The sequence below is a fragment of the Colossoma macropomum genome, unplaced genomic scaffold (assembly GCF_904425465.1).
Source record: "Colossoma macropomum unplaced genomic scaffold, Colossoma_macropomum, whole genome shotgun sequence".
NCBI classification, from domain to species: Eukaryota; Metazoa; Chordata; class Actinopteri; order Characiformes; family Serrasalmidae; genus Colossoma; species Colossoma macropomum.
Genome location: NW_023494932.1, coordinates 1 through 26,429, shown reverse-complemented (window position 1 = coordinate 26,429; position 26,429 = coordinate 1). Strand labels below are relative to the sequence as shown.

The following is a 26,429-nucleotide window of genomic DNA, read 5'->3' as shown; positions in this document are numbered from 1 at the left end:
AGCTCCTGTAGTAAGAGCTGTTTTGCGATATAGTTTGAATAGGTAAGTAACCGCTAGTGCCAGATAAGTTACTGTTTTATTTTATTTACTTCTCTATTTTCCTGTCACATTTTACTCATTGCCTTCTTGTAGTTCGATGATAAAAACATAGAGCCACAACTACTTAGGTGCAGTCTGTCTCTGTGATAAACAGGCGTCCTTTCCAGTGTTGCGATTGTCAATAAAATCCAAGTTATTGACCTCAGTCCACCTTTTCAGCCACTCGTTTAGAGCAAAGAGTCTCTAAAGGTCTCTTTTAATCACATGTGCTGAGTGATGAGGCTGGGTGTAGTTGAGAGCAGGTTTTCTTGACAAAAAAACAAAACAAACACTGAGAATGATACCAGAATAACATACGACAAGGCTTTGAAACAATAATCACCTGGGAGAAGGAGGAGAAATGAATGACACATGGATGTTAAGGTGGTGGCACTAATAGTAAGTTGGGAACAGAACAGAGACAAGGACCAAAACAAAAGCGTGTGGCTAGAGAAGACATGGCTACGACACAGGGGCAAAAACAGGCACAGATAGAAGAACTAGGGATGGTCTTTGACAGAACCCTTGTTGTAATGTGGAGCTCCTGACTCCTCTTTTTCATTTGTTTGTATCTGAACGCTGCAAAAATCAGGAAATAGATATTTTTCACATGTACTATTAGTAAAGAGTGTTTGCATAGAACTTCCCAAGAATTGCTTGGAAAAGGATCTTAAAAGTGAAAGCTGAAGATACTGCTTGATCGCTCAGAAATATGCATGAACAGCTGACTCTTAATTACAGTTATTTTATTATATATGAACACTGACATGAGACAAACAATGATGAACAATGGCAAACAGTGACATTTATTGAAATTTATTTTTTATCCACTGTAGGACAGCAAACAAAAATATCACACATTATTAAAATATGGAACATTTAAAATTTGATTGCAGTACTGAATTTTTAATGAGTATTTCTTTTAATAATGGTCATGAATGAAAGAATTTGCAGCTTTGGAAAAATCAGAAAATTAAGATTTTTTTCACAAGTACTTTTAGCAAAAGAGCATTTGTATAGAATTTCCCTAGTTTTGTGGTTCGGAAAAAGGATCTTAAAAGTGAAAGCTGAAGATGCTGCTTGATTTCACAGAAATATGCATGACCAGCCAACTCTTAATTACAGTTAGGGTTGATCTGTGTGAAATGTGGAGATCAGGAACACATCTGTAAGAGGCCTGTGATGATCAGAGATCTGAATCCCCCAGACAGCAGGACTCATTTCAGTTCAGCTACCATAATCAGTGACCACATGAGCAGTTTTCTTTCTGCTTTCAGAGGTAAAACTAAACTTATTCCCATAAAGATACAATCACACACTTCCTCTTTTCCTGATACACCGCAGATGTTTGTCTTAACTGACAATGTTTTTTTATTCAGAGGCTAAATTATTTATGTATGTATGTATGTATGTATGTATGTATCAATGTAAAGGTGATGTAGCCCACGTTTAGTCTTTAAGAATCTGCAAACTGCTTTATTTAATTATAACAGTGCAGCTGTTATAGAAGATGCTTATATGACACCAGAATGGCAGAGTAAGAATTGTACACCGTCCTATTGTGAAATTCATTTTAAATGCATAGAAGTGCAGCAGTGATATTACATCACTGTCATAATCAGATCTGTATAAATTAGACGTCTGATGAGCCACGACCTTCAGAAACATTAGTTTCAACATAGATTAATATGCTTCAGCATTTGAATGTGCGCATTTGCACTTTTTTTCTGTCATATGATTTTTCAAAATCTCACTAAAATTGGAAGCTTCAGACTTTCCGAACTGCTGAGTCTAAACCACTGACTAGTGAAACCACACAACCAATGTTCAATATGAGTAATACTGAAACTTACTCCAACACTGTAGTCATTACACAAAAACAAGTTTTTAAAAAAAGTTTAAAAAATCTCTTTAATTGGTCAGTAAAAGATTAAACTGTAACTCTGCCACTACTTTTGAAACTCTTACAGAACAGATTACAGTTTGAAGTCATTCCTCTTTTATTACATGTACTGCAGTGTTACTCTGAACACACTCAGGTAAAGCTCTGATGATCACACACTGCCTAAATTAAACAGCTTTGTCTGTTTTGCATATCTGCACCTAAAACCCACAACAGTGAAGAAAACAGGAATTGAAAGTAAAAGACTAAAGACTGTTCTGACATTTTAGAACAGAAAAAGCTCCATACAAACCCGCAGACAGGCTTCAGGGTCATAACATGGAAGATGTTTTCCTGACTACCAGACGGCACGACACGGATTTACAAACCCTGTTTTTGAAAAAAATGCAATAAAAACAAGAATCTGTGGTTTTGTTGATGCTCTTGAACGTTTATTCAACTGACAAAAGTAAAAAGAAATGGCTTTTAATAGTTTGGCTGACAAACTTGATTTGTATTGTTGTAAATATAAACAAATTCTGAATTTCACGCCTGCAACACACTCAAAAAAAGTTTGAATTTCAGAAATTCCATGATGCAATCAGGTCAACATGGACCAGAATCTTGTGGAATCCATGCCATGAAGACTTGAGGCTGTTTTGATAGTAAATTGCATTGTCAGTGTATTTTGCCAGTGAGATTATGTTCTCTCTACATTATGAGGACATACTGCAGTAGCATCAAGGCATATTTTGAGCTCCACTTTGGAGCAACAATAAAGGAACAACAAAACAAAGACGTGTAGACTGTAAAAAAATGACGTTATTACTTAAGTCTTAATGTTGATGTTTCAGCAAGATCCATTTTAAACAGTAGCTTGTAACAACATCTGGAAGCCGCATCAGGCAATATCAACTGAGAGCTCATATCTGAGAGGCACAGTATTCCTACTGAGGACTGACTGCCCACCCCCACCCATGGTGGGAAGACTGCTTAGTATAGGTCAGGATTTTTTTAATCAAATACTAGTTTAATGAGTCAAATCAAGTGTGTTGCTGGTTTGTTTCTGCTTTAGCACTGAGCAGTTTAGCACCAGCCTTTCTTTGATGACACTGAGAAAATAATCTGCTGTTTGCTTTGGATAGGTTGCCAAACAAGTCTCAGATTCTTGAGGAAAATAATGCTAATGTATCTGTATGTGTCATCAGATAAACTGGTAAACAAGTTGTTTACAAATGAGTAATTGTGACCCTGAAGTTTACATTAATAAAACGTTTGCTTCTGTCAACTCATATAATCAGCGTAATCGACTTTCACAGAGAGACTTAAAACACTGACGCTTCACAAAGAAATTATTAAGAAATGTTTTTATTAAAAGCAGTAAAATACATATAAAGTCAATAGCCAATTTACAGCTTATTCAATAATGTTATATATACTGATCACAATAGAAAGTAAAAAGCTGCTGCAGTGATTAATAAAGCTAAACCTGCTACTAAAATGGCATGGACTGCTAATACACTGGCTCTTAAGGACTTTATATTAGCCGCATAAAGAGGTATCCTGGATAACCCACTCTGGACCTTTGTAACTATTGGTGTAGTGATGTACGTGTGCTTGCGTTTTCCTTTGACCTGTTTGTATAAAAATGAGAAATGTAATCTCATACATATCCTAAATCATGGATACTTCATTTATTTAAAAAGGCATTACTTCCAAAAACAAAGTAAAAGAGGGACCAATGTCTAAAAGTACATAGATCCAGTTCAAACACTGCTTGGTCTACTTTTTAATATACCAACTGAATATTTAAAACTTCAATATGTGCTTTAAAATGGGCTCTTTTTTACAAAACCTACCCAGCAACCAAATCAAACACGTTTCTCTCATCATCAGTGTAACAGAAAGACTTCCACAAAGCAAAATATCAGCTTATGTTTAAGCAAACATTGATCTTTAGTTTTGTCACAAATTATTAAAAATGAAACAGATATCTAACATTAATTCTGTAAACATAATGCAGGTAATTAAAGCTGTATTATAGACTTCACTGCTTCACCTCCTGATATTAAAGATGACTCCTCTATATCTTCAGAAGAAGCTGCAAGAATTCAAATACATGTGTAAAAGGTTTTATAACAGAAGTGAGCCATCAAAAAAAGAGTATAAAATATACCAGTATAAAACTTACCAGCAGTGAACTTCACACGAATTCTGCAAAACAAGAGAAGAAGTGTATTACAGACATTACAGTCATTCATCAATACTCCAGATGGATCAATGTCAGCTGAACTCTCTCGAATCTGACCTGGAGATTTCTTCTTGTAGTAGAGGAATCCAGCAGTGGACAGGATGATCCCCAACACAAACCCTGAAGCTCCAATGATAATCTTGTCCCTATCAGAATCACGAAAAGAACCTCCTGTGGGACAAAAACACCATTTCATTAATGTGATAAACATACTGTTATGAATATAAAACCAGTTTTACAGCCTTATTATAAACTGACTTTGAGTTCTGTTTATTCTTTATTGATATTTACTGACAAGCATGGTCTGTATGGATGTGTGTTTATTCTCACCCCAGTCAATGATGATGGGCTCCTTGGAGCTGGCGTGCTCCACCACACAGGAGATATTCTCTCCAAATGTGGGCGTGTACTCCAGGTGGGAGTGGACCTGGTAGTACCAGTTTCCATTAGCCATCTCCTCAGTGGACACCACATCAGAGGTCACCTTTTTACCGTCTCTCAGCCAGTACACATCGATGATTGGGGGGTAGAAGCCATACGCGCTGCACATCAGCAGAGCTGGACGACCCTCACTGGCCTGCTTTTCTGATGTAAGACGCACCTTTGGCTTCACTGCAAATATCAAATATTATTAGTGCATTCATAAAATAATATTTAAAGCAACAATTTTTAATCATTTAATATTAATAAAGTAAACTTTGATAATGGAATATGGAGATTTATACCAATTATATACCAAATATCAAATATACCATACAGAATTCATAAATATCATAGTATTCCACTACTGTCTCACACTGCTATGGAGGCTCTGGAGGAGTGGTCATGTCAAGGGCCATGCAAAGAGGCATTCACTCCTCATAAAAAGGGACATTTTATGTTGTTTATGTTGTTGTTCAGTCTTTTGAAGGTGTGTGTTGGTATTTGTTGTGTAACTTCGTGTTGGTCAGTGGGGTTAGTTAGCCAGGGTTGTCCATCTTACCCGCAAAGGACCGGTGTGGCTGCAGGTTTTCACTCCAAACAAGTGGAGCACACATGACTCCACTTGTTTAATCAGCTGGTCTTAGACTTCAGACGTTTCATCAGATGACATCCTGCTTTGGAGTGAAAACCTGCAGCCACACCAGTAAGACTGGACATCCTTGCTCTATGCCAATGCCACAGTGGGGTCAGAAGTGGGATAGTGCCCCAGTGGTCTAGAGTAGAGCATCACTTTAAAGAACTTCAAGGCAAATGGTGATAGAAGCAGAGCCTGGCAAGAAATTGTGATGTCAGGGACATCAAAGGAAAGATGGTATGGCGAGGCTCAATGACAGAGCCAACCTAACGATGGTGCTGGCATGAGAAGGCCTGATGCTGGAGGCAGCGCAGCAAGGCACAATGACCGTGCTGGCAAGAGGGAGGCCAGTGAAAGCAAAAGCAGAACCTCAAAAGCCACAATGTGGAAGTGCCAAAGCAAGCTGGGAAACCAATGGTGAGCTGATGTGGCGGAGAGAGAGGAAGTGCTGGGAGCCTGAGTTGGCGGGTAAACAGATGCTGGCTGGAAGAATCAGCAGTGACCGCAGGCTGTGGGTTGAGTGCAGAGTGGACAGCAGATGGCTAGAAGGTGACCATATTCCAGCTTAGGTCGGTCTCCGGAATTGGGACCCCAGAACGCACAACGATGCTCACACCATCGTCAATGGCGCGGTGGGAAGTGGAGAAAGCAGATGGCGGCTGGTTGGAGCGCCATTATTGCTGCTATTACCCCCCAGCTGTGCATAACTTGACGCAGCACACTGTGGCGAGTTCTGCCACAGGCAGGAGGAGCTGCAATGCCAAGGACACAGCCCCAGGCAAGGATTGAGGGGACTTACCGCTGAGGAGAGAGTGCACAGTGGTGTTTGTGCAGGCGTGGCACGAGCTGGTGCTTCACCCTCTTTCAGGGGGAGGGGCGACTATGTATCATCCTGCTACTGGCTCATAGGCTATGTTCACATTACCAGGTTGAAGTGGCACAAATCCGATCTTTTCAAATCCGACCTGAGACATTTTCATATATGGTGCTAGATTGGATACATTTGTGGCCATGTGACCTTAATGTGACGCTCAGATCAGAATTCATGTGCTTTTTTTTCCACTGCACGTGCGCCATCATTGAGTGTTACCATGGCAACAGCGCCGAACAGAAGCCTGTAAACGGTGGAAAAGCAACACATCTCACCTTTTTCTCCTTCGTCTCGCTCTAATAATGAAGCTGAGAGCTGATCAGAGTTAATGATCTTCTCAGCGAAGCTCGTTCTGCTCGTTAGTTTGTGCTGATGATGGACGTGATTCATTCACGTGACGTTACTGAGTAGGATGAGCTCACGAGGGTCATTTCAGGACGCCGGTTCGTCACATTAATGACAGATTTGAGTCACTTACCTAAATGAGTGTGAACCATCGTGTCAGAGAGATCGGATTTGAGCAAAAAATCGGATTTGAGCAACGAGGCTTGTAATGTGAATGCAGCTATAGAGGCTTTGGAGGCATGGTCATTCAGAGGGCCTTTAGTGTCATGCACAGAGCTGTTGCATTACAAAAATGAAAAAGTATGTGTGTAGACATTAATAGAGCTAAAAAAAAGCATCTTTTAAATATAAAATTTCTTTAAATAACAGTTCAGTTTGTATCACACTGCATCTACTAAATTGCTCATGTTAATATTGGATAATTTTATCTATAGAAACCACATTGGAAGCATAAAATATAGCATGTGTAATAGCAGCTAGCTAATATAGCAACTAGCTGTATAGTTACTAAAACAGTAAATTCATGCATGTTAAAAGTGATCATCAGTATTTATCTGCATGTAATCAGCTGTATGATTTAATAGTTTAGGACCCCTCACTTCCATCGCCGTTTTGCACTGCTTACTGGCCTTCTTCAAAATACAGGAGTGTCCCTGTTATTTTTACATTGTCTATACAGATCAGCTCTCCGCTGCTTTTAAAGCTCTCGTGTATCTTCTTTTTATCAGTGTAGGCCACATTTGTGTCTCACCTGTTTTCTCCAGTACATGAGTGAAGTCTAATTTTACATTAGGTTTGCAGTATCTGTCCAGCTGAGCTCTCTCCTGCTGTAGAATAGGTCCCTTGTTCCAGCGCTCTGCACTCTTCACGCCGAACTCAGTGAACCCTACAAATTCGCCCACCGTGCTGTTAAACCGTATCACTGGATCCTTATTGAAATAAAATGTGTCAATGTATTCCAGATCTGAGAGATCTGATGAACTGAAGACGCAATCTACAACTTGATACGAATCATATCCATCTGGAAATTATTTGAAGAATAGTTACAAATAAAGTTGTGTGTTTTAAGACAAGCAAATAAATAAATATATGATTTTTATAAACAGAGTAAGAAATAAACATTTTATAAATATATGAACCTCTAATTTGTATGTAAAAATAAAATGCAATACTTCCTCTCTAACAGTCATTACAGAATAAAGAATCTAACAGGAAATCTACTTAATTCCAATTAAAAAGCTGATAATATGATTGTAAATGTAAACAGACCTGCTCTCCAACTCAGACTCAGAGCGAGCAGCAGCTGCAGAATCAGGATCATCTTGTCTTGACATCCAACAACAACTGTGAGAGTTTAAGAGAGTGACTTCCTGATCATACAGACTCACTGACCAATCAGGATCTGCTAAACTACTGCATCACATGTTACTAAGCAGATACGAGTACATTTTCATGTAAATGTTTTAAAAAGCGTTAAATTCTTAAGCCAAAGCGTTTATCTGTAGACTGTGTATATGATTCATTCTACTAAACTGGTTCTGAATTCAAACACATTTCGGACTTTTAACTGGCTTTAAAACCCTTTAGCTTTGAGTGACCCTTTACCTTAATTATGTTTATTTTATTAAAATAAATAACTGAACATTTCATTTTGTCGCTAACAAAACAGTTCTAACACTACTAAAACTACCAAAAGCTTCTGTAGTGACCGTTTCAATTTTAGCTCATTTTGAATGGAACTAAAAAAACGCAGCCAGTGCATGACCAGCAAAACAGATTAAAGAGCTGAACACACATAAAATCATCATATTTTTCATCAAAACACAAAAAATGTACTTAACTGCAGAAAATCTGTGTTTCAGTAATGACAATTCATAATGTTCCAGACTGATTTTCAGATTTTGGGACACATTTACTTTAAAAAGTAAAATTAAGACTTAAATCTGTTTTCTTTTTTCATGGATTTCCAAATGTCCAAGCAGTTTATAGTTAGCAGTGCATCATACAGCCAACAGCAGTGATTCGTGGTCAAGCACAATCACAGTATGATTCACAGCAGCGTTGCACTTTTTATCAAATACGATATGAACAGAACATGATGAGGTTTAAGTTCAACTCATTAAAAAATACATCTTACCTGGATTTCTGTTACAAGCAGTAATCTAGCAGCCCTTTATCATGGAGCTAACATGATACTGTCAATCCAACAAGGTGCCATTTAAAAATTATCATTATTGCAGTGGTGTAAAATCATAAAAATGCAGTCTTCTCATGAATAAAATTTCTAAAAAATTATTTCACATCCACTTTGAGCATGTCTCAGCCAATCAGATTTCAGAACCAGATCTGTCCTCCCCACTGAGTACTGATTCCAGACTGCAGGAAGGTGGAGCTGGACGTTTGGCACAGAATCACAGAGAGACTGAGTGAATCTACTATATGGACTGGATGTATTTCAACTGCATCTTAGCCAATTTACATATTTCTTACTTTTTGGTGGTGCTATTGTTCTTGGGCCCACATCAGCTTCCATTCATTTGGTAATGGCAGGTAAATCAATGTAGATGCCAAAATAAAACCTTACCTTGCATGGTCAGTACTTACTAACACCCCCTTTGGCAAATATCACAGCTTGTGAGCCCTTTTTGTAGCCAGTTAAGAGTCTTTCTGTTCTTGTTTGTGGGATTTTCACAGATTCTTCCTCACAAAAGCTTCTAGTTCTGTGAACTAGTCTTGGGCCATCTTGCATGTACTGCTCTTTTGAGGTCTATCCGCAGATTTTGAATTATGTTTTGGTTGGGTGTCCAAACCTTCAGCTTGAGCCTCTTGAGGTAGTTCATTGTGGATTTTGAGGTGTGTTTAGGATCATTATCCTGCTGTAAAACCATCCTCTTTTCATCTTCAGCTTTTTTACAGTCAGGTGTGCTTCCAGAATTTGCTGGTATTTAACTGAATCCATTCTTCTCTCTACCAGTGAAATATTCCGTGTGCCACTGGCTGCAACACAAGCGCAAAGCATGACCGATCCACCCCATGTTTAATAGTTGGAGTTGTGTGCTTATCATGAAATTCTGCACCCTTTTTCTTAACCTTTGCTCAGTGCACCACCACTCCGGAGTCTGCTAAACATGATGACGTTCAACTGCTATTTCTTAATTACTTTACAAACTGAGAAAATGTAAATCTAAAACTGCTTTGCTAACTTATTATAACCTTTTCCTCCTTTCAATTATTTTAATTTTCAGAGTGCTGGGCAGCTGCTTAGAGGAGTGTGAGGCTGCTGATTGTTGGGAAGAGGTCAGAGAGTCAGAAAGTTTATAAAGCTGTGAAAATTCCATCAACTGGCCTTTCCTAGTGATGACTGAGAAGAAGCCACAGCCCTAACAAGCTAATTAAGGTCTGAGATCTTGGGTAAAATTTACTCAAATCTCTTGGGTGTAGTTCTACAATTACAGACTGTAGTCCATTTGATTCCATGCATATTTTGTTTTCAGCCTGTTATTCAGTGGTCAATACCAGGGCTAACAAGGTAACCGATGGACTACAGTCTGCAATTGAAAAATTACAAAGGGCTCCTATATGGTCAGTGGAGCTGATAAAATGGACAAAAAATGTAGACACAGCGAAGTGTACCTAATAAATTGAGTGAGCATATGATGTCATTTATTTTTCAGTTAAGACAGCAGGATTTCTTCAAGGCATGAAAACATACAGTCATCAAGTGTTATTATAAAACTGATGCTGTGTTTTTTCCACAGGCTTTTTATTTTTGAAAACACTGATTCCAAACAAAGTTCATGTGTTCAAATCATCTGTTATCATACGCTTCATGTCTTATCATCCAGCAGTGATTAATCATCTGGAACCAAATTGGTTTTCTATTCAAGTAGCACTATGAGATTTTGTTAAAGCTGTAAAAAGCATCATTACAGAGTGAGGAGAATAAAAACAGGCTGAAATATGATGAGCGTGCGCTGCTGCGAGTCTCCCTGTAAAACCTGAAATAATCATTTAAAAGTCAGAGGCGTCGTTTTCTGAACCAGCTTCTTTTTCCCGAGGAGCTCAAGTAATTTCTGTTCTGAAAGTAAACCCCACCGCACGAAGTCAGGAGTCTGTTTCCCGCAGTTTCCTTTGCTGCTTCCTTTGTGGCCTCCTTTGATGAAGAAGAAGATTCCAACAGCGGTTCCCAGCAGTCCTGCAGCCAGACCCGCTACACAGAACACAGTCGGACCCACACTGGGAGGAGTGACCTGCATATCTGAACAACACAGAAAACACACAAAATATGCTCATACACAGATTGGAGTCCCAGTCTTTCACCACTTTTTAGCTTAATTCACAATATAGACTCAATGGCCCTGTTTACTCCATTATATCGCTCCTGTCGGAACAAAACCTCGTATCTCCTTTTTTGTCGTTTTTCAGTTTTTGACATAATTTGAAAATGCCTGTTCCTCTTTACATTGTATGTAAATTTCATGAAGAATGGCCCAAAAGAAATGACCCAAAATGACTTGGAAAAATGTCTGGTTCCATTGACTTACATTAAAAGTAAAGTAGGTTTTTTTTTCCTCCTGTAAAGTTACCATTATGGAGATATGAGGTTTTGTTCCGACAGCAGCGATAATCATATAAGGGTCCAATCCTGTTCTTACTGACTGTCTTGCAAACTCTTAATTATTTCCTACCACAACACACCTGATCCAGCTCATCAGGTAATTATTGAACCCATAATGATCTATATCACACATTTTTTGGCAGAAAATAAATAAATCTGCAGATTTCTATCACACTACATCTGAACTGCCATCAGCAGCTTTCACTGTGATAAGCAGAGATTCATTAATGAAGCCCACTAACAGAATCAGGTCTATAAGCAGGTTTAAATCTCACCCCATGTTTTGGTCAGTGGTCTGTCCAGGGCCGCGTGGTTCACAGTGCAGGCGTAAACATCGTCCTTCTTTGGGATGAAGCTCAGACGAGAGATCAGGTTGAAGGTTCCATCATCAGTAACATAATATCTGCTGAGAGAAGCTTCATCTGTCACATTGATGTTGTTCTTGGTCCAGGAAACTCCAACATGTGGTGGGTAGAATCCAGTGATGTAACAGATGAGGGTGTTATTAGAGCCCAGCTCCACATTGTCCTCTGAGTAGAGTGAGCTTTGAGGAGCATCTTGTGGATAAAGACACAATTTCAACATTAATCATCAAGAATATTTGTTCGTAAGAAGCAACTTTTAATGTTTACATTATTTATGTTAATATTGTGATACTGAGAACCCGATACTATGTGATCAGAACTTGATACTATCAGGTGAGCATCCAATATTATCAAGTGAGCATCTGATTCAGATCAGATCTGATCAGGTGAGTGCCCATTACTATCAGGTGACCACCTGCTACTGTTTGGTGAGCACCTGCAACTATCAGATGAGCACCAGATACTACCAGAAAAATTTACCATGTCTGTATCTGGTGCTATCTTTTTCCCTAAACTGACATGATGCAGCCATAACATCTGCAGTTCTTAATACATATGATTTATTATTTTAGGTAAATATTTTTTTTTTCTGCACCATCTCTCTTCTGTGTTTTATTTTCTTGTTATTAATTCTGTGCTACAGTGTCTCTCGTGTCTCACCCTTTGGTTCGGCAGGGTATCTGTAAGCTTTTTCAAAAACAGCCAAGTTTTGTTTACAGAATTCCTCATTAGCAACAGCCGCCTCATAGGATCCTTCTGGATAGGTGAAAGGATGTGCAAACTCTGGCAGGGTCATCACTCCTTTCCTCTGACTGAAGTCAGCGTGCCACTTTTCTTCTCCATCAAGTCCATATATAACCTCTTTCTCTGTATCAGAGCACAGGGTCATGTAGGTGTCCTTGTGCTGAGCTGATAATAAAAGAAGGAGAAAAGAACATCAGTACAAACATTCACACACACTGGTTTACTGGTTTATCCCTTTGTGAATGGACAACAAATGGCTATTTCTGCTCAGAACTTTTCTTCTTCTGATGAAAACGAGCATTCCTCAGTTTATGAGCAGCAAACATATTCAGGAATAAATATCAGCCTTTAGTTACTTAAATCATGTTCATGTTCAACTTTTTCTCACTTTGGTCTGATTATGTTAATTTGCAGCTATAACAGCTTCTGGGAAGCTTTCTACAGATTTTGGAGAGTGTCTGTGGGAATTTCTGCTTGTTTGTCCAGAAGAGCATTTGTGAGGTCACTGATGTTGGACGAGAGGGTCTTGCTCGCAATCTCTGTTCTAGTTCATCCCAAAGGTGTTTGATAGGGTTGAGGTCAGGGCTCTGTGAGGGCCAGTCAAGTTCTTCCACACCAAACTCACCCAGCTATGCCTTTATGGACCTTGCTTTGTGCACTGGATCTCAGTCATGCTGGAACAGAAAACGTTCTTCCTTAAACTGTTCACACAGAGTTTGAAGTGTACAATTGTCCAGAATGTCTTGGTGCTGAAGCATTAAGATTTCCCTTCACTGGAACTAAGGGTTCTAGACCAACCCCTGAAAAACAACCCCATAGCATTATATCATCATCCCTCCTCCACCAACTTTACAGCTGGCACAGTGCAGTCAGGCAGGTAACGTTCTCCTGGAATTCGTCGAACCCAGACTCGTCCATCAGACTGACAGATAGAGAAGTGTGATTCGTCACTCCACAGAAGACGTTTCCACTGCTCCAGGGTCCAGTGGTGGTGTGCAATGTCGACGCTTGGCATTGTGCATTTTGATCCTGGGCTTGTGTGTATCTGCTCAGCCATGGAAACCCCATTTCATGAACACTTAATGAGAGAGAGTATACACTCTTTCACATGTGCTTTCTTCCATGTTCCTCCTCCCTCTTCCTCCCTAGCGTGAACCAGAAATCAGGCTACAAATTCTCTCCTTTTGAAATTCTATTTTTTTTTAAATATAAGATTCAATATTCAAGAGTTTTTGTCATGTGCACAGCAGAAACAGGCAGTTACACTGTACAATGAAATTCTTTCTTTGCTGTTCCTCCATTCACAAATATAATCTTAATATAATCTTAGAATATAAAAATAGAAAAACAAAAAATAGAAAATAGAAGAATGACACTAAAAACAATAGTAAAAAGTACAGTTATATGCAAAGTTGAAAGAAAAATTAAAGTTACATGTGTGTATGTGCAAGTATGTAGAGCAGCGGTTCATACAGTGCATGTTGCAAGTAACAGTAGTATTCTGACAGCAGCAGTACAGTGTATGTAAGTTGCAGTTATTGAGTGCAAAGTCGGCCAAAAGTTAAACCAGTTCAGAGTGGGAGGGGGGAAGAGGTATAAGTGAACAAGGAACAAATAGGGCTGTATTCTGAGTTCTTACAGGAATTTGCTGACTTTCTCTCAAGTTTAATAACACTCTGTAATAAAGTAATAATTGTTGGAGATTTTATTATCCACGTTGAGTCAGGTTTGCTGAGGGTGGAGAGGAGGGGAGCTGACTTTTCTGGGAGCCTCATGTCTGTTACCTTTCTGGCTCTCCCTGTTAGTCAGGCTGTAATAGCTTAACCTGCCGGAGTCTCTGCTGCACTGTGTTAACACTGTAAACTGTAATCAGTGTCTTTTAGCAGAACTGACTGTGTCTGTTTTCTTTGCTGAGCTGAATAACTGCCCGTCCTGTACGTCTGATGCTGTTGCCTCATCTGCCGTGATGGGGTGCCCACTGCTCACCAGCCTTCTGGACCAACTTGACCACCATGGAGCTTCACGCTGTACAAAGCTGTGCAAACCTCACCTGCATGAACTGATCCTTCTGATAGTGCTGCTGCTGCACAGACTAGAATTATTTAATCAGAGCCATTGCTTCACCTGCTTTTCCCCTTTTCTGTATAATGACATTTTATACTAATGTTAAAATCTTATTGCTCTTCTGTTATTGTTTTGCAGTGGAGTGTCGACCAGAGGAGGATGGGTTCCCCTTTTCAGTCTTGGTTCCTCACAAGGTTTCTTCCTCTTGCTTCTTTCTGTCGCTACTGACTTGGACACAGATTTTTCTGCGAAGATGCTTTTGCAGCAACGCCTGATGTAAAAAGCACCATATAAATAAACTTTGACTTGACTTGACATGTTGTCCTGTAGGTTTAGTAGCTCAGTTGTCTTAAAGATGTAGGTCCTTTTGTTGTAGCCACATTGTCCTTCCTGAGTTCAGAACATATGTTACCCTCACCTGGTCCCAGCCCTATCCTTTGAACCCCCTCTTCAACTTCTTTTCCTACCATTTACTCCTTCCCCCTTCACCTGCGTTCCCCCAACCCTCAGTATCTCTACTTAAACCATGTCAGACTATGTATTTATTGGTCTGGTGATCGACTGATGACCAAGCTGTGCCCGTGCATGATCCTCTGCATGCACATGAATAAACTCAGAATCTGAAGATCCAGTCTCCTGACTCCTCCTCCTGAATCTCTAACACTAACATCCAGCACTACAGTTCACTATTAAATACTGAAGCTTTGATACTCACATTTAGCCTCTGTGTATTGAATAACTGCACAAATGAGAATCAAACACAGCTTCATCTTGATCAGCGCAGAGGAAACAAACCCGTACATGAGTGAGAGCTGACTGACTACAGTCTCTCTGTTCCTCTCTCTCTAACCGAGACCCCTCAGTAAATCATCCAATAGAATCATTACTTTCACTCTGGCACTGCAGTATCTGGGGAAGTTTCAGCCTCTCTGCTCCCTTAATGGTGCAGTGTGTAAGATTTAGGGGATCTATTAGCAGAATCAGAATATAGTAACAAAACTATGTTTTCATTAGTGCATCATCACCTATAACTGTGAATCATTGTGTTTGCTTAGATTGAGCCCTTCATATCTACATAGGGAGCTGGTCCTCTCCCAATGGAAAGAAGCATAATCCTTGTAGAAATGTCCTACATACATAAAACTCCAGGAAGGATATTATACATGCATAAAAAATAAATAATATTCAGTATTGTTTTTTGGTGCAACACTATCTAAAATGGATATTAGCTTAGAGTTGAATAAGAGAATAAGAGAATATTTTTGTTATTATCTTTTATGTCAACAGTAGTGATCTGAGATGGTAAAATCCAAAATTTCATTATGTTAATAAATAAACCTTGTAACATGAGTAAATCTAAAGTGTGACCATGAATATGTGTCGGACTACTTATGTGCTGTGTAAAAATTAAATGTGTTTAAAAATTGAGTTCAGTAGCTGTTTTGTCTGAGGCTTCATCAACATGGAAATTAAAATCACCAATCAGAAGAATCCCATCATGATTAGTTACACAGATGAAAAATAGTTCAGACCATTCAAGTAAGAAGGAGGGAGTGTAATTGGGTGGACGATAAACAACCAGCAAGACTGGTTTCTGACCTTTTTAGAACAGCAAGATATTCAAATGAAGAACCTGTTCCAAATAATGTTTTTACAATTAAAAATATTAGAAAAACAACAGCTACACCACCTCCCTTCTCACCTTCCTGTACAGTATGGATCAAATAATCATAATTCTGGAGCAGTTTAAATCAGGAAAACTGCCCCATCTGAACTGAGCCAGGTTTCATTAAGGATCATAGGGGGGTTGACGGATGTTTTGAATAAATAATCTTTATCTTTGATAATTCTAACAAGTAGCGTTTATTAACCAAACAATAGTAATCTTCACACTGTAAGATAGGCCTTAGCTTGCATGAGAACTTGGACACAGGGTGGCCCCTTTTACTAAAGGGGCTTCCAGAAGCTGGTGAGAATCTGCTGTGTGAGCAAGAAGAGCTGTCTTTGAGATAAGAACCAGTCCTGGAGTAGGTGAATTTACAATGCGACCAGTCAAAGCTAACATCCTTGGGAAAGTGGAATATCCTGGTACAGCTAAGATAAGATATTTTGGCAACACTTTCTATGAATGTCACCTTTGTAAGCGTCTATAAACACATTCATAACATGTTATAATGCATTCATAAGACATTATAAACGTAGCTATAAATGTTTATAAAAATGCATTATACATTATAGCCATCTTTATTATGCATTATGAATTAACATAATGCTTTATAAGTACTGATCATAACTAATTATAAGAGCTCATAAGTTGTACTTGTCCGCACTGAATAAAGTGAAGCGTACTGTACTAAAGCCTCCTCCAGTGTTCAGAGTGAGGCTTCAAGTTGAAGTATTTACTGAAGGATTTACTGAAACACTAAAACATACACAATAAAGCACATTACAGGCTTCAAATGTCAGAGTTTAAACTAGAGCTGCATCAGTGTTTTAGCCCAATGTGGGAAAGTCAATGTACACCACCGTTAGCTTGGTATTTGTCTTTACTTTGCAGTCTCTATGCTGGGACTGACTTCTTTGGCGCTGACATTATAACATGTTATTAACACTACTTATAATGCATTATATAAACAATTCATAATGTATAATAAACATGGCTATAAAGTGTAATTCAGTGTAATTCTTTTTTATAAATATTTATAACCATGTTTATAATGCCTTATGAATACATTATAACATGTTATAAATGTGTTTATAGATGCTTACAAACATGACATTCATAAAAAGTGTTACCAATATTTTTAAAAAAACATATATGCTTGGAAATAAGGATTCCCAAGTGAAAGTGTAACAGTTCCAAAGGACATGTAAGGTTTGGAAATGATGGGAACTAAGATGGTATAGAATTTTATAAAAAAGGAGGGGCGATTACTTCGTCGCCCCAAACAGGATATAAAAAATGGGTGTTTTTGACATGTTCTTTGCATTGTAGTTGGTACACTAGCTCTAAAAAACACAGCAGCCCAGCCCACCCGGTTTCCCTCACAGCCCCACCTCCAAACATGTAGATCACTGCAGTGCCCCTCCCAGCGTGCCCCTCCCATTTTTGAGCATTTTTCAAAGTTGAGCCAGGGGTGGAGTCAGCTGAAAATAGTGGGGTGTAGTTACTCTTTAAGGAAAACAATGATAATGTTTGTGCGTGTGTCATCAGATCAACTGGTAAACAAGTTATTTACAAATCACACATAGTTAATCTGTAATCGTGACCCTGTAATTTACATTAATAAAATGATCGCATTTAGCAACTCATATAATCAGTGTAATTGACTTTCACAGAGACACTTAAAACACTGACGTTTCACAAAGAAATCTTTAAGAAATGTGTTTATTAGTAGCAGCAAAATACACACAAAATCAACAGCCAATTCAACAGCTGATTCAATAATGTTACACACACTGATAACAACATCTCTAAAAAGCTGCTGCAGTGATTAATAAAGCTAAACCTGCTACTGAAATGGCATTGACTGCAAATACACTGGCTCTTAAGGACTTTAAAAGGCTAATATAAAGAGGTATCCTGTATAACCCACCCTGGACCTTTTGTGTTTCTGTAGTGGTGTAGTGATGTACGTGTGCTTGCATTTATATGTGACCTTTTTGTCTAAACATGAGAAATGTAATCTCATACATATCCTGAATTATGGACCCTAAATTTATTTAAAAAGGCATTATTTCCAAAAACAAAGTAAAAAAATGCTTTAAAATGGGCTCTTTTTTTTTTCACAAAACCTATCCAGCAACCAAATCAAACATGTTTCTCTCATCATCAGTGTAACAGAAAGACTTCCACAAAGCAAAATATCAGCTCATGCTTAAGCAAACATATATATGTAGTTCTGTAACAAATTATTAAAAATGAAACATATGTAACATTAATTCTGTAAACATAATGCAGGTAATTAAAGCTGTATTATAGACTTCACTGCTTCACCACCTGACATTAAAGGTGACTCCAGTATATCATCAGAAGAACCTGCAAGAATTCAGATAAATTTGTAATTTTTTATTTTTTTTTAACAGACGTGAGCCATCAAAAAAAAGAGTGAAACCAGTATAAAACTTACCAGCAGTGAACTTCACAGGAACTCTGTAAAACAAGAGAAGAAGTGTATCATTACAGTCATTCATCAATACTCCAGATGGATCAATGTCAGCTGAACTCTCTCGAATCTGACCTGGAGATTTCTTCTTGTAGTAGAGGAATCCAGCAGTGGACAGGATGATCCCCAACACAAACCCTGAAGCTCCGATAATAATCTTGTCCCTGTCAGAATCAGTAAAAGAACCTCCTGTGGGATAAAAACACCATTTCATTAATGTGATAAACATACTGTTATGAATATAAAACCAGTTTTACAGCCTTATTATAAACTCACTTTGAGTTCTGTTTATTCTTTATTGATATTTGCTGACAAGTATGGTCTGTTATAATGTGTGTTTATTCTCACCCCAGTCAATGATGATGGGCTCCTTGGAGCTGTCATGCTCCACCACACAGGAGATCTTCTCTCCAGATGTGGGCGTGTACTCCAGGTGGGAGTGGATCTGGTAGTACCAGTTTCCATTAGCCATCTCCTCAGTGGACACCACATCACCGGTCACCTTTTTACCGTCTCTCAGCCAGTACACATCGATGACTGGGGGGTAGAAGCCATACGCGCTGCACATCAGCAGGGCTGGACGACCCTCACCCGCATGCTTTTCTGATGTGAGACGGATCTTCGGCTTCACTGCAAATATCAGATATTAATAGTGCAATTATAAAATAATTTTTAAAGCAGCCAGATTTTCAATCACTGATTTAATATTAATAAACTATGAGAATGGAACATGAAGATTTACCTTCTTTACCTAACAGCAATATTACTGTATGGATAAATATAATAATCATGAATTCATAAATATTGTAGCATCCCACTACTGGTTCATAATGCTGTAGAGGCTCTGGAGGAGGGTTCATGCAGAGGGCCATGCAAAGAGGCTCATGAGAGGCATGCATTTTCCACATAAAGAAACATTTATGTTGTTTATGTTGTTGTTCCTGCATTTAAAGAAGTATGTATGAATTTATTTTGTCATTTTGTGTTGGGCAGTGTTGTTAGTTTAAGTGGGTAGCGTCTACTGTAGAGTGAAGAGCTATGGCCCTGCTATCCTTGTCTGTGTTTTGGGCTTTTCTGCAGGTGTCAAAAGAGGACTTATTCCAGCAAAATCATGCCATATTCTGTGTGTTATTGTATGCTTACTGGATGCTACAGTGGTGTCAGAAGTGGGATAGTGCACACAGGCCTTGAAGTTGTTTGAACTGCAACACAGGCTCACCATCACATGCTCGCCAATAGTCCTACTGCAACCAGGTGCGCTCATAAATGGCTGGAAGGTGACCATCATCCAGCTCAGATCAGCCACCAGGGTCAGGACCCCAGTGTTGGTAGGCAGTTCGCTACTGGCACATGCTGCCACAGAGGCTCTGGAGGCATGGCCACACAGAGGGCCATGCCACGAGGCTCATGGGGGGTGTGCACTCGCAGTAAAAACTTAAATGTTGTTTATGTTATTGTTTGTTAGTCTAAACTATGTGTAAATGTTGCCTGTGTGCTTTTCTGTTGGCTGGTGGGCATAAAGACTATTTGAGTTGAGTGTCTACCACAAAACAGAGATGAATGGCTGGTGATGACCTCCTCGCTCTGCTTAATGAATGAGCACTTCTCGCAGCAGAATCATGGTGGGCCCAGCAGCACGATATTTATTTATATTCTATTTATATTTTTCTCCTGCAAATAATTTTACATCACAACCAAAAGATAGTTGGTTGAGAAATTTGAGCCATTGTGCCAGATATTAAAAGGTTTTTGAATCAAGTCATTTGTTGTCCATTAAGAGCTTCAAGCTGTTGAGTCAGAAGGGCCAGACTATTAGAGTATTAATAGGGGTTTTGATGCACAGATGAGTCACTCTGTGTTAGATAAATAAGTTTATCTATGACTGGAAGAGCATAAAGGATAGTAAGTTTATTTTAGACATGTTTCTGACCTAATCAGTTTAAAACAACTCTTTTGATGTGCTAATGTTGTTTTACTATTTACATAATGTGAACTGTGTTAGTGTTGACATCATTATGCATGCGTGACATTTCAGATGCCAAAAGTACACTATATGGAAAAGTATTGGGACACCTACAGAAGCTTTTATGACATCCCATTCTAAATCCATAGGAATTAATATGGAGTTTGTCCCCCTTTGCAGCTATAACAGCTTCCACTCTGTGGGAATTTCTGCCCATTCATCCAGAAGAGCATTTGTGAGGTCAGACACTGATGTTGGACAAGAGTCCATCTCCATTCTAGTTCATCCCAACGGTGTTTGATGGGGTTGAGGTCAGGGCTCTGTGAGGGCCAGTCAAGTTCTTCCTCACCAAACTCACCTAACCAGTGGGACTGGGAAAGGGCCTTCCCCAAACTGTTCCCACAAAGTTGGAAGCATATGGCTGAGTTACTGTGGTTCCTAAACGCTTCCACTTTTTAGTAATTCCACTCACAGTTAATCGTGGAATATCTAGGAGGGAATTTTACAAACTTTCTTTGTTGCAGCAGTGGCCTCCTATTACAGTACCATCCACGAATTCAGTGAGCTCTTTAGAACGACCCAATCTCTCACAAATGCTTGTAAAGGCAGGCTGCATGGCTAGCTGCTTGATTTTATACACCTGTATCAATGAGACTGAAAACCATCTGAATTCAGTGATTAAGAGGTGTGTCCCAATACTTTTGTCCATATAGTGTATCTGAAGTGTGCAAGCAAGGGGAAAAATTAAGAATAAGACACTTAATGTCTGTGTTGCCTTTTCAAAAAGATGCAGTGCATAACATAACGCAAGCTTATAAATGTGTGATGCTTAGAGAGGTTCCATTTAATAAAGTCCCTGTGTAGACGTGAAAAGAACTGAAAACATTTTTTCTGAAGCAACTTTAAACACAAAACCACTCAAATAACAATTCAGTTTGTATTTCACTGCATCTACTAAATTGCTCCTTTGGATATTGGATCATTTAATCTACAGAAAACAGTTGGAAACAGCATAAAAAATAGCACATGTAATATCAGCTAGCAAACATTCAACCAGCTGTGCAGTTAGTGAAAAATAAACTGAACTCATTCATGTCAAAAGCAAGAAAAAAAGCACTGACCAGTATTTAATCTGTGTGAAATCAGTCTGGGAATAAACAGTTTGGATGATGATTTAATAGTTTAGGACTCCTCACCTCCATCTCTGTTTTGTGCTGCTTACTGGCCTTAAAATACAGGAGTGTCTACACAGCTCAGTTCTGTGCTGCTTTTAAAGCTCTCGTATATTTTATTTGATCTATTTTTTTCAATGGAGATTACATGTGTTTCTTACCTGCTTTATCCAGAATATGAGTGTAGTCTAACTTTAGGTTGGGTTTGCAGTATCTCTCCAGCTCAGCTCTCTGCTGCACTACTTCAGGTCCCTTGTTAAGGCGCTCTGCATTCTTCACTCCGAGCTCGGTGTACCCTACGAACTCCCCCACTGTGCTGTTAAACCGTAACACTGGATCCTTATTAAAATAATATGTATTAATATATTCCAAATCTGAGAGATCTGATGATCTGGAGATACAGTCTAAAACTTGATACCAATTATATCCATCTGGAAATAATAAGGAAAATAAATAGATTAGTTACAATTAAAGTTGTGTGTTTAAGACAAGCAAATGAATAAATAAATAAATAAATAAATAAATAAATGTTTCCTCTCTAACAGTCATTACAGAATAGAGAATCTAACAGGAAATCTACTTAATTCCAATTAAAAAGCTGATAATATGATTTGTAAATGTAAACAGACCTGCTCTCAAACTCAGACTCAGAGCGAGCAGCAGCTGCAGAATCAGGATCATCTTGTCTCGACATCCAACAACAACTGAGAGAGTTTAAGAGAGTGACTTCCTGATCATACAGACTCACTGACCAATCAGAATCTGCTAAACTACTGCATCACATCTTACTAAGCAGATCATAGTACATATTAATATAAATGTTCAAAAAGGGTTAAATTGTTAAACCAAAGAGTTTATCTGTAGACTGTGTATATGATTCATTCTACTAAACTGGTTCAAAGTCAGAGTTCAAACACATTTTGGACTTTTAACTGACTTTAAAATCCTTTAGTGACCCTTTACCTTAATTATGTTTACCTTATTAAAATAAATAATTGAACATTTTGTTTTGTCATTAACAAAATGGATATAATGCTACTAAAACTACCAAAAGCTTCTGTAGTGACCGTTTCAATTTTAGCTCATTTTGAGTAGAACTAAAAAACGCAGATTAAAGAGCTGAACACACATAAAATCATCATATTTTTCACTTCACAATCACAGTATGATTCACAGCAGCGTTGCACTTTTTATCAAATACGATATGAACAGAACATGACGAGGTTTAAGTTCAACTCATTAAAAAATACATCTTACCTGAATTTCTGTTACAAGCAGTAATCTAGCAGCCCTTTATCATGGAGCTAACATGATACTGTCAATCCAACAAGGTGCCATTTAAAAATTATTATTATTGCAGTGGTGTAAAATCATAAAAATGCAGTCTTCTCATGAATTAAATTAAAAAATTATTTCACATCCTATTTGAGCATGTCTCAGCCAATCAGATTTCAGAACCAGATCTGTCCTCCCCACGGAGTACTGATTCCAGACTGCAGGAAGGTTGAGCTGGATGTTTGGCACAGAATCACAGAGAGACTGAGTGAATCTACAGTTTGGATTAGATGTATTTCATAGATGTATTTCAACCCCTTAGCCAATTTACATATTTCTTACCTTTTGGTGGCGCTATTGTTCTGGGGCTCACATCAGCTTCCCTTCATTTGTTCATGGCAATTATAAATCAATTTAGATGCCAAAAAAAATTTGTTAGGGTACCTTGTGTGGTCAGTACTTACTAACACCCTTTGGCGAATATTACAACTTTTTGTTGCCAGTTAGGAGTCTTTTGGTTCTTGTTTGGGGGATTTTCACTGATTTCTTCCTCACAAAAGCCTCTAGTTCTGTGAAATTCTTGGTCTGTCTTGCATGCAGATTCCACAGATTTTCAATAATGTTTTGGTCAGGGGACCAAACCTTCAGCTTGAGCCCCTTCATTGTGGTTCAGTGTGGATTTTGAGATGTATTTAAGATCATTATCCTTCTGGAAACCATCCTCTTTTCTGATTCAGCCTGATTCATCCACCCCCATGTTTAACAGTTGGAGTGGTGTTCTCATCATGAAATTCTGGACCCTGTTTCTTAACCTTTGCTCAGGGCACCACCACTCCAGAGTCTGCTAAATCTTTGGTAAAATTTACTTGAGAGCTCAAATCTCTTGGGTGTAGTTCTACAATTACAGACTGTAGTCCATTTGATTCCGTGCATATTTTGTTTTCAGCCTGTTATTCAATGGTCAGTACCAGGGCTAACAAAGTAACCGATGGACTACAGTCGGTAATTGAAAAATTACAAAGGGCTCCTATATGGTCAGTGGAGCTGATAAAATGGACAAAAAATGTAGACACAGCGAAGTGTACCTAATAAATTGAGTGAGCATATGATTTCATTTATTTTTCAGTTAAGACAGCAGGATTTCTTTAAGTCATGAAAACATACAGTCATCAAGTGTGTTATTATAAAACTGATGCTGTGTTTTTTCCACAGGCTTTTTATTTTTGAAAACACTGATTCCAAACAAAGTTCATGCGTTCAAATCATCTGTTATCATACGCTTCATATCTTATCATCCAGCAGTGATTAATCATCTGGAACCAAATTGGTTTTCTATTCAAGTAACACTATAATATTTTGTTAAAGCTGTAAAAAGCAGCATTACAGAGTGAGGAGAATAAAAACAGGCTAAAATATGATGAGCGTGCGCTGCTGCGAGTCTCCCTGTAAAACCTGAAATAATCATTTAAAAGTCAGAGGCGTCGTTTTCTGATCCAGCTTCTTTTTCCCGAGGAGCTCAAGTAATTTCTGTTCTGAAAGTAAACCCCACCGCATGAAGTCAGGAGTCTGTTTCCCGCAGTTTCCTTTGCTGCTTCCTTTGCTGCTTCCTTTGTGGCCTCCTTTGATGAAGAAGAAGATTCCAACAGCGGTTCCCAGCAGTCCTGCAGCCAGACCTGCTAGACAGAACACAGTCGGACCCAGACTGGGAGGAGTGACCTGCACATCTGTACAGAAAACACAAACATAAACGATGCACATACACAGATTGGAGTCCCAGTTTTTCACCACTTTTTAGCCTAATTCACAATATAGACTCAATGGCCCTGTTTACTCCATTATATCGCTGCTGTCGAACAAAACCTCGTATCTCCTTTTTTGTCGTTTTTCAGTTTTTGACATAATTTGAAAATACCTGTTCGTCTTTACATTCTATGTGAATTTCATGATGAATGGACAAACAGAAATTGCCAAAAATGACTTGGAAAAACGTCTGGTTCTATTGACTTACTTTAAAAGTAAAGTAGGTTTTTTCCTTCTCCTGTAAATTTTTTTGAAGATACGAGGTTTTGTCTGACAGTTCTTACTGACCGCCTGTCTTGCAAATTTTAAATTATTTCCTACCACAACACACTTGGTCCAGCTCATCAGGTAATTATTAAACCCATAATGATCTTTATCAGACGTTTCTTGGGCAGAAAATAAATAATGCTGCATGGTTCTCTGCAGACTTATATCACACTACATCTGAACTGCCATCAGCAGCTTTCACTGTGATACGCAGAGATTCATTAATGAAGCCCACTAACAGAATCAGGTCTATAAGCAGGTATAAATCTCACCCCATGTTTTGGTCAGTGGTCTGTCCAGGGCTGCGTGGTTCACAGTGCAGGCGTAAACATCGTCCTTCTTTGGAGTGAAGCTCAGACGAGAGACCAGGTTGAAGGTTCCATCATCAGTAACATAATATCTGCTGAGAGAAGCTTCACTCGTCACATCTATATCATTCTTGGTCCAGGAAACTCCAACATGTGGTGGGTAGAATCCAGTGATGTAACAGATGAGGGTGTTATTAGAGCCCAGCTCCACATCGTCCTCTGAGTAGAGTGAGCTTTGAGGAGCATCTTGTGGATAAAGACACAATTTCAACATTAATCATCAAGAATATTTGTTCATAAGAAGCAACTTTTAATGTTTACATTATTTATGTTAATGTTGTGATACTGAGCACCCGATACTATGTGATCAGAACTTGATACTATCAGGTGAGCACCCAACACTATGTGTTTAGCACCCAATATTATCAGGTGAGCATCAGATGCTATGTGGTGAGCATCCGATTCTTTAAGTTGAGCACCCAACACTATCAGGTTACCACCTGGTACTGTTTGGTGAGCACCTGAAACTATCAGATGAGCACCAGATACTACCAAAAAAATTTACCATGTCTGTATTTGGTGGCATCTTTTTCCCTAAACTGTCATGATGCAGCCATAACATGTGCAGTTCTTAATACATATGATTTATTATTTTAGGTAAATATTTTTCTCTGAACCTTTTCTGTTTTATTTTCTTGTTATTATTTTTATTGTTATTATTATTTTTTTTATTATTATATTTTTATAATTGTTATTATTGTCATTCTGTGCTACAGTGTCTCTCATGTCTCACCCTTTGGTTCTGCAGGGTATCTGTAAGCTTTTACACAAACAGCCAAGTTTTGTTTACAGACTTCCACATTAGCAACAGCGCTCTCATAGGCTCCTTCTACGTAGGAGAAAGGATCTGCAAACTGTGGCAGGGTCATCACTCCTTTCCCCTGACTGAAGTCAGCGTGCCACATTTCTTCTCCATCAAGTCCATATATAACCTCTTTCTCTGTATCAGAGCACAGGGTCATGTAGGTGTCCTTGTGCTGAGCTGATAATAAAAGAAGGAGAAAAGAACATCAGTACACACATTCACACACACTGGTTTACTGGTTTAACCCTTTGTGAATGGACAACAAATGGCTATTTTGCTCATAACTTTTCTTCTTCTGATGAAAATGAGCATTCCTCAGTTTATGAGCAGCAAACATA

General features: G+C 38.6%; 3 protein-coding genes across 5 annotated transcripts; all 3 read right to left on the bottom strand.

Annotated features, from left to right (window-relative positions):
• Positions 1-3,317: 3,317 nt before the first annotated feature.
• LOC118800609 (DLA class II histocompatibility antigen, DR-1 beta chain-like) lies at positions 3,318-22,276 on the bottom strand. Of its 3 annotated transcripts, none has more exons than XM_036560874.1 (6): positions 22,206-22,276; positions 21,738-22,007; positions 18,790-19,071; positions 18,517-18,630; positions 18,406-18,428; positions 3,318-4,061 (listed from the first exon to the last, which is right to left on the bottom strand). In XM_036560874.1, exons 1-5 carry the CDS (start codon positions 22,255-22,257, stop codon positions 18,418-18,420), a joined length of 729 nt encoding a protein of 242 aa, XP_036416767.1. In that variant the 5' UTR covers positions 22,258-22,276; the 3' UTR covers positions 3,318-4,061; positions 18,406-18,417. The 3 variants fall into 3 exon arrangements, with proteins under 3 accessions (XP_036416767.1, XP_036416766.1, XP_036416765.1); XM_036560873.1 differs by lacking the exons at positions 18,406-18,428; positions 18,517-18,630; positions 18,790-19,071; positions 21,738-22,007 and adding exons at positions 4,152-4,174; positions 4,269-4,382; positions 4,542-4,823; positions 7,236-7,505 and having other exon boundaries at positions 22,206-22,269; XM_036560872.1 differs by lacking the exon at positions 3,318-4,061 and adding an exon at positions 17,852-18,314.
• On the bottom strand, positions 10,207-15,089 carry LOC118800608 (H-2 class II histocompatibility antigen, A-Q alpha chain-like). Its single transcript, XM_036560871.1, has 4 exons — positions 14,991-15,089; positions 12,128-12,376; positions 11,378-11,659; positions 10,207-10,742 (listed from the first exon to the last, which is right to left on the bottom strand). The coding sequence occupies exons 1-4, from the start codon at positions 15,076-15,078 to the stop codon at positions 10,492-10,494; spliced, it is 870 nt and encodes a 289-aa protein (XP_036416764.1). The 5' UTR covers positions 15,079-15,089; the 3' UTR covers positions 10,207-10,491.
• Positions 22,277-24,062: 1,786 nt separating the features above from the next.
• On the bottom strand, positions 24,063-26,272 carry LOC118800605 (H-2 class II histocompatibility antigen, A-Q alpha chain-like; the record flags this gene model as incomplete). Its single annotated transcript, XM_036560868.1, has 3 exons — positions 24,063-24,575; positions 25,191-25,472; positions 26,020-26,272. Coding segments are annotated over 3 exons (798 nt in total), but the record flags the coding sequence as incomplete, so codon positions are not given.
• Between the last annotated feature and the right edge of the window lie 157 nt (positions 26,273-26,429).